We start from the raw sequence: 8,588 nt of genomic DNA on the forward strand, positions 1-8,588 counted from the left end.
CATAAGTTATCTATGTGATCCATTTGGTTTCTTTTTGCAGCAGTTTTATGTCTTTTACGTTTTTATAAAATAATTCATATGACATTTTAATACATGTGACCATTGTAGGATAGATTTAGTAACTGTTAAATCAAATTAAAATTATTGGTTGTGATTGTGTCTTTACTAATAATATTGTCTTATTAAGGATTTGTTTAAGTTGTAATGATAGTCTTTTGGTGAATTACTAGATGAAATTTCAGCTAACGTATGTGGCTTTCTCTCCTTTTCTCTCAGGAATTGAGTAGAAATGTTCTTGCTAAATTTATAGCTTGAACTAGCTTTTTAAGTTCCCTTCTTTAACTATTTTGTTCTCTCAATCACATTGCATCAGTTGTTATCAAAGCTGATAAGTGATGTTAAACAGTTTATTGATTGTTGTCACATCTGTCAAGTGTGAAAGGGAGGAACTACCAATGCTGGTTTGTACAGACCATTGCCCAGTCCAACTAGATCATGGACTGATGTTAGTACAGATTTCACTCTTGGGTTGCCTCGAACATAAACAAGTATGGATTCTATTATAGTAATTGCAGATGGATTTTATACCATGCTGGAAGACTTTGGATGCTTCTCATGTAGCTAAATAGTACTTCAAAGAGATTGCTCGCCTGCTTGGTGGGCTGAATTCTGTTACTTTTGATTAGGACAAATTTTATAAGCCATGTTTGGAGAACATAATGGAGAATATTGAGATATATGTTAGAATATGTTAGGATATTATCATAAATGTGTAACCTTTAGAATATATCAAGATATTACCATAAAAACGTAGACCATGGTTTTCTATAATACCACGGGTTACTATGGTTTTAGGGTTAGTATACTAAACCTAATGCACCTAATGTATTCTTATATATACCCTATATTAGATTCATTGTAAAATACAATTCAATAAGGCGAAGACGTAGCCACTAAGGGCTTTTGGTTGTGGACTTAGGGCATCAAATTGAACCACTTTAATTCTCTTGCCTCTGTTTTCTCTCTCTGCATCATTTTATTTTCCTCTTTCTATTTCAACAATCTAAACTGTATATGTACTGCATATTATCTGCCATCCAATAGGCAGACCAAACTTATCAATAAAACTCTTGGAAATCTGATTAGATGGTCAGTGGGCAATAATCCTAAGCAATGGGTACTCTGTCATGCAGGATTTTCATATAACCAATCAACTAACACAACAACAAAGATAAGTTTATAAAACACATTCATGAAGACAACAATAGGAAGTAGGAAAATGAGTGGAAGGGACAAGAGAGAGGTAATCTTTTAAGCTAGTGACTATGGTTATGGGCTGTTTTAATTTGAGATGGGTAATACAACAAGCTCAGTGAGGAAAATTGGCCCTTGTAAAGTGTTAGCGAGAATCAATGACAATGCTTATGGATCAAAGTTGTCAAATATTGTATTGGAGTCTGTTTTGGTTTGGACGGGGACAAAATATTTTAGTATCGAATACGTACTGTTTTAGGGTTACCACTATGTGTGTGTGTGTGTGTTTATAAACATAGAAGTTAGCCCAAATGCATTAGCCAACATATTAGCCCAAATTGCATGTGTTATAGCTCTTTTAATTGTTTTTCCTTTTTTTTTTTTTCCTTTTCTTGTATTGTCCGAAATATCAACACCGGCCAAGACACCTGACAAATTCCTGGTACAATCAATACAGATAGGCACACCCCGTTATTTTATCCATATGTTTCAGGGGGTTATTTTTACTGGTTTAGTGGCCAGTACAGTAAATACCATTTGGTCCAGTATGGGTTGGTACAATATGATATTGACATCATTAGTGTGAACAGGAAGACTGATGAATTAAGCAATAATTGTCAAAGAATTGATTCAAATATGTATGAAAAGAATTCATGAGCATTATCAGATCTAAAAACACAAATTCAAACACCAAACTTACTATTTATTTCAATGTAAAAAGATTGATAATGGAATACAACTTTGATATATCTTTCATAAGATAGAACTAAGTGACTCGAGAGTAATTGACTAATCATCAACAAAAAAAAAATGACAAAAAATCTAAGTACCAAATAAGGCAAAACTTTTATTGGACCCCAAATGTTTGAATGAACTAAATGGAATGGACTACATGACTTTCAAGCCTAGTCAAGAAAGACGCTGGTTACTTAACTAACAGACTTTACATGGCAAGGACTCAACTCAACAACATGAAGGTATCCTTTCTATTCTAACGTAATATATTTTTAAAAAGAAATAAAAATTAATATTTTAAAGCGCAGAAATTATGATAAACAGATAATAAGATGAGAGGTATTGTGAGAAATTTCAGCATTAGGAGATTTAATGTGGCCCATATAAGGATTTATCCTGATTATCAATTATTGTATATTCATTTTTATATTATTTATTTAATATTAGTGTGATTAAAAAAAAAAAAAAACGATTCAGCCTATTTGGATTCTAGTGCTGAAAGGTTGTGTTATGAACAGTTAAATGAAGTATCTGCTAACTAACTCCAAAGAGTTTAGAAAAGAAACAAACAGAAAAAGAGGTGTCCCTAACCTAACCTTTTGAATGAGCATATGGTTCCATCAAAAGGTTTCATAAACGTAGGCCAAAAGCTAGAAGGTTTCTCTCTGAAAAAACTACCACGAGTAAAATTTCTCTTCAAGAACTCGAACAATCACGGCAGGAGGTTAGTATTTAATCTTTGTGTTGTTTGAAAATTTGTTACAGGTGTAACTCCTTAAAAGCTCATATATTAACTCAAAAGTAGTTTATAATGTAATGAAAATAGCATCAAAGGAAATAGCAGGGATTTTTAAATATACTAGCTGTGCATATAATTAAAAATTAATTAGTCATGGTTGGGATACCTGAATTGTAAACGGATAAATTCATTGCCATCTTGTATAACCTTCAGACCAGGTGATATTTTGATTTCCACCCAGCCCTCTTGAGAAGGTGCATGATGCACCACATTAAGCAGGAAATCTGACAAGACCAGTTGAAGCCTAATTTGATCACCATATAGAGATAGTGTTTTGATTTCTTCTGGAATCTCGTGAAAAAGCTGTAAGCTTCTTTCTCTCAGCAATATCATAACTTGACTAACAATGGCATCCAAAACATTTCCCAAGAGAAATTCTTCCATGTTTAACTGCAAGCTACTGCTGTAACCAGGATTAGATATTACGCACTTATGGGTATTGCTACACAGGTTCATAAGTGCAAACAATGACTAATCTGAGTCTATGGAGAGTGGTGTCTAGGTGTTTAACAATAATTTGGAAAAAAAAAAACCAAAAACAAAAAAGAGAGAAGTAAATATGATTGAGATGATAGAATGAGATCATTTATAATCAAAGGAGTAACAATATATTTCCAAAGATTAATAGAAAGAAAAATTGCAATTTGCATAATCAAAGAAACTACAGTTAAGGAAAAGTTAAATCTGATTAAAATAGTCCTTATAAATGAAGGAAGAATGAATTCAGTTATCTTTTCCTATGTTAAAAAGGGGGGGGGGGGGGGGGGGGGGGGGGGAGTGTATGTCTTTCTCTGACCTTATTTAACAACTGCAGTTAAGTAGCAACAGAACTCGGAAAGCTTAAACAAGCATGTGTGTCAGTGTCATGCATCAAAGATAGAGAAATAATGATGAGAAAGGTCCTTCTCCTGAACCTCTAATGTAATTAATTGCTTTTCATATAAAGAATTTGGTCGAGTTCTATAGCTTATGGTGATGCTTGGTATAACCTAGGAATCAGCACCTATGGTTACTCGAAGTTAGCACCAAGCAGAGGAAAATGAGTAGAATACCTAGGAATCAGCATTTAGGGTTGCTCGGAATCACCACCAAGTAGGGGAAAAAGGATACAAAATCTAGGAGTCAGCACCTAGAGTTACCTAGAATCAACATCGAACATTGAAAAGAAAGATGCCTCCATGCAAGGATATTCTCAATTTTCAGTCCCAGTATTTGTCAGGAAACTGCACCAGCACTGATTGAGAAGCATTCTCAGCCCATTTCCACTATAAAAAAAAAGTCATTGCCATTTAAAGATCTTTGCCAGTCCAGGCCCTTGATTAGGATAAGCACTTATGCATGGGGCAGGTGGTTGCTAAAAGCATGGCTTCAACACCAAGAGTTGCTTAGAATCAGAACCAAGCATCTGAAGGAAATTCCCAAATAAAATTTATGAATCCATGATAAGCCATCTACACTAGAGAACCCTGGGGCCTTTAAATAAATCATAATCAATTACATTAAACACGAAAATAAAAGCTAATAAAATTAAATCCTAAAAAGTCCTCAGAATCGACATCACTCAGCATTAATTATGCTCAATCAGGTCAACTGGAATCAATCACCATCAATCAGGTCCAACAAACATATATGGTGTCTGCAACATATGGGTTGCAGATGAAGAACTTAAAGAACCAATAAAATATAACATAGAATTTAAAATGTAATGCATGTCACGGGCCTACATTGAGAAGCCTTACCCTTCCTCCACACTTCTGAAATCTATGTCGTTGATGATTGTCATGATCTGTCTTTCACATGCGTCACTAGTGTCAAGAAATTGCTTCTGATGTTCTGAAACAGCTGTAGTTTTAAGAAGGCTGTGGGTAAAGCGAATACCATTTAGAGGATTTTTCATCTCATGTCGGATGTAAGCCAACTCCTTTGATTTTGAAAAGCATTCTTTATCCTCCTGCCTGTGTCCTTCTAAGGCCTGCTGCAGGTCAGGCACAACAATCTGTAAGAAGCAAAAACAACCAATTACATTTCCACCTGCATCAGTCCTCTTGTTTGCTGTTAAGAACACCTCCACAAATTTTCCATTTCTGTCAAAAAATCCAAAAGGGAACTTCTCCGTTTCTTGACCACTAATTCCTCGATACAATAAAATCATAAATTTAGTCAGTGTATCTTGATCTTTCAGCTGACAGAAACCATCAAAGATTTCCCCAGGGAGCATTTTACCCATAACTTCATCTCTCGTCCAACCAGTTAGCTTTTCCATGGCTAGATTCCATTCACAGCAGCAGGCATTCTCATCGGAAGCAAATATGGGCGGAATCAATGGATTCAGACTTTGTATGATAGCCTCATAATCACCTTGCAAGCGGATGAATTTTTCCATAACAACTTTCTCAGATGTAATATCTTGACCCACAAAGCACACTCCAACAGCATTCTTTTCATAATCCCTACTTGTGCAGGCATTAGCCATAATGTATACAACTGACATTTGCTGACCAGACCTAAAGTTTTTCAACTTTAACTCAATGTTTTTGTCCTCCTCACCTGGATAGTAATAAAAGTTAAACTAGAAATTATACCATTAGGGTAATGTTATGAAAATAGAAGATGAGCAGGCTGAAGTCTGGGAATTTCTTCAGGAGATATAAAAAGAAGTGACATGCAAGACTGCAAACTGAAGGGCAACGCCCATATCTTTGCAAATATTTAGCCTGAATAACTTTGTACAGTATTACAATTGAATGTAATACTCATAGTTCACCCAAAAAAAAAAGTTTGTTCTGTGCCCCAAAGCATTCAATAAACAGAATTTAAAAATAAAGTCAGAGGAAGTTTCGTTGGAGGCTTAGGCATGGCAATGAAGAATAAGAATTGTCACAATTATAAGAGTCATTTGGTAGTGCTTCTTTGGCACTTAAAGCACTGCAAAGGGTCAAAAGGAATGTGATATGATGATTTGAGAGAAAAGATGGCTCAAGTCACTATAGAATGGACAAATTTATTCATGCAACCACACCATGTACTTACAATGTGCGTCTGTGGAGTTGAGTTGAATGATTAGGATTTTCATGCATTGAATGCCAACAGAAGTCATAGAAGTTAGATCAGGAAGCTATTTGTGTCATACAGATGTTATGAAATGCAATGTAGTTTACTATGATATTTGAGTTAGATAGTTAACTCAAATTCAATGAATGTCATTGTTAACGTAAAAAAAGATTTACCTTGCAAAGCTCTGGATAGAAGATTTTCAACCGTTCTGCATGAGTCCTCATAAACCACTTCATTGGCCAGGGACTTCCCCATAGCATCACTAGCTTGTAATCCTGTCAATTCAGCAATTTTTACATTCCATCCATTGATGAGACCGGCTGAATCAACCCCAAAAATTGGAACTGTTGCTGTTTCAATCAATCTGACCATTTCACATGCCACTGAACTTAGTTCATCTATCCCCTGAATCTCAGTATCATTCTGCTGAATGAACTTCAATGCCTTAGAATCGCTGTCCTCCATATCCTGAAATGAGTCTCTCATAATAAGCTGCAAAGAATGAATTGCATTAATTTCTGAAACCTCCCAAGGCAAGCTTCTACTTTTTACTACTTCAAGAAAAGCATTAAATGATGATCTTGGGTTCATTTTTCTGCTGTCGTCTTTTTCCTCTGGATGATGCTTGGCTCCTCCCCATTTTACTTCCTTTGCAGTGTGAGACCTGAACCAGAACAAGAAATCCTTTGAAGTGATTCTTGCAGTAGCCATGCCACAAACTTCATCACCCAGTGAAGCAGCACCTGGGTAACCAGCATCGGCCAAACAATCTGTGCTCAACCCCGTAGAATCCCCATGATTAGTGAGCAGCCACTCTGCAATATCTTTCAGCTGTGATTCAGTTGGAGTAACACCCAATAACCAACATTTCCCGCCATAGAGCAATGCAGCCCCATCACACTTAATGAGATCCATGATACTAGGAGATTGTGTCACAATACTAAATGGAGCATCCCGGAGGAGCATGTCACATAGTAAGGTTTGCGTTCGGAGAATTTTCTTCTCTGCCAATTGTGATGCCATTTGAAGCTCTATGTATAGCTGAAGCCCAAATGCCTGCATAAGGAACTCACAAGCATACCGAAGAGGGAAAGGGACATAGCGGGTGGAGGTGTGGTGGCACACTACCAATCCCCAAAGCTTCGACGAATCATTACCATTGATGATAATTGCCATTACCAATGAGGCAATAGAGCCCATATTTTCCATATATTGCGCGTGACATTCATGTGGGGAACGAAGAGTTGAATTGACCAAGCAAAGAGGCTGCTTTAGCTCTTCACTCTGAATGATCCCTACAGATTTTGCACGGCAATCACAAATCATCCTAACTCGATTCTGCTTGAATAAGAAGCGGGAAGCTTGAGGGATATCTGTAGCAGGATAATGTAAACCCAAGTAGGATTCTAAATCCGACCTTCTGATTTCAGACACAACTTCACCATGATCATCATCATGGAACTTATAAACCATAACCCTGTCATACCCAGTTAGCTTCTGAACATCCTCCACAACTGTATCACACAACACACCAATATCTCCCCCAGGGAGTGACTGCAGCCTAGAAATCGCCCGAACCGCCAGTTTCTGTGACTGCACTGCCCCTGCAAGGGACAACACAGGATCACCAGACTGCGCAGGCTCCAAATCAATCACAATCCCCACATCAATTCTATGCAATATAGCATAAAATGGCTTCTGGGTACTCTTGGAGTAGACCCAAACAGGGTTTAACAGAGACATCTCCCTAGAAGAGGCAGCTTTCGTCAAAGAAACTCCAGAAGAAGGAGTAAACAAGGTTCTAGCATCGGTTCCAATCAGACCCTTCAACTGTTTTGACTCAAGTTGAGTGTCTAAAGTTAAACCCAACAACTGAAAGCAGTTCTCACTATAACTGATAATTCTAAAAGTGGGTTCCTCAATTGCAAGCATGCAACCAAAGGGCTGAATTTGACCACCCCTTTGGATTTTTGTGAGATAAGCAGTTATTTGTTGTTCAGGCACAGATTGTGGACCATGCAACACTGATCTTGTGTAGTTAAAGGACTTACCAGACTCACCAGACTGCTCAAACTCAGCCAACAGCCCAGCATCAGCATTGTACTGAGCAATTGTTTTGTCTCTTTTATCCTTGTTGTTGTTAATGTTTGGCTTCATGATATTGCTTGCAGCTGAAGATGAAAAGGTTGTTGTGCCTCTTTCTCCACTTCCTGGACCCATTTTTTTTTAATATTTTGAGATACCTCTGACTCTGCTTCTGCTTCTGCCTCTGCCTCTGCCTCTGCCTCTTTAGCTTGGCTGCATAATAGGACTAGAACTAGTAGTAATAGTAAGAGCAAGAGTAGTTGGATCTTTATCATAACTGTACTTGCCGCCTCTGTTGCTTGATTCTTCTGGCTGTACCTTCCACAAGTCTCTGTCTCACTCATTTTTTGCAGTTTGTGATTATCTTCTTGAAAACAGGAATTACTCACGGCTAATCCAGTCTTAGTGGTAACTAGAGGTAACTCTTTTTTCTTTCTTTATTCTCTAATCCAGTCTTGGCATTACTCTAATTGCTAATCCAATATTATTATTCTCTTATTATATTTCTTATCGAAAAAGTTATATGATGTTGTAAGAGTATTGGTTTACAAAATAATTTTTTTTTAAAATTTAAAAAATAATAATTAATTTTTTTTACACATTTTTTATATATACTTCATAAAAATAGTGCAGAATTTTTTTAAAATATTTTATTAACAAT

General features: G+C 36.6%; 1 protein-coding gene across 2 annotated transcripts; it reads right to left on the bottom strand.

The window, feature by feature from the left end:
• Positions 1-20: 20 nt before the first annotated feature.
• Positions 21-8,339, bottom strand: LOC112039168 (phytochrome E). 2 transcript variants are annotated; one of them, XM_065769389.1, is made up of 3 exons: positions 6,016-8,339; positions 4,528-5,335; positions 21-3,191 (listed from the first exon to the last, which is right to left on the bottom strand). In XM_065769389.1, exons 1-3 carry the CDS (start codon positions 8,060-8,062, stop codon positions 2,876-2,878), a joined length of 3,171 nt encoding a protein of 1,056 aa, XP_065625461.1. In that variant the 5' UTR covers positions 8,063-8,339; the 3' UTR covers positions 21-2,875. The 2 variants fall into 2 exon arrangements, with proteins under 2 accessions (XP_065625461.1, XP_065625462.1); XM_065769390.1 differs by having other exon boundaries at positions 21-3,188; positions 6,016-8,338.
• Positions 8,340-8,588: the final 249 nt, after the last annotated feature.

Source organism: Quercus suber, unplaced genomic scaffold (assembly GCF_002906115.3).
Source record: "Quercus suber isolate HL8 unplaced genomic scaffold, Cork oak 2.0 scaffold_1138, whole genome shotgun sequence".
Lineage (NCBI taxonomy): Eukaryota > Viridiplantae > Streptophyta > Magnoliopsida > Fagales > Fagaceae > Quercus > Quercus suber.

Coding starts and splice junctions, on each gene's coding strand:
- LOC112039168 (XM_065769389.1), bottom strand. CDS start 8,062: ATGGGTCCAGGAAGTGGAGAAAGAGGCACAACAACCTTTTCATCTTCA. Junction 5,336..6,015: donor TCTATCCAGAGCTTTGCAAG/GTAAATCTTTTT, acceptor ATTACTATCCAG/GTGAGGAGGACAAAAACATT. Junction 3,192..4,527: donor TTCAGAAGTGTGGAGGAAGG/GTAAGGCTTCTC, acceptor TCCTGGTTACAG/CAGTAGCTTGCAGTTAAACA.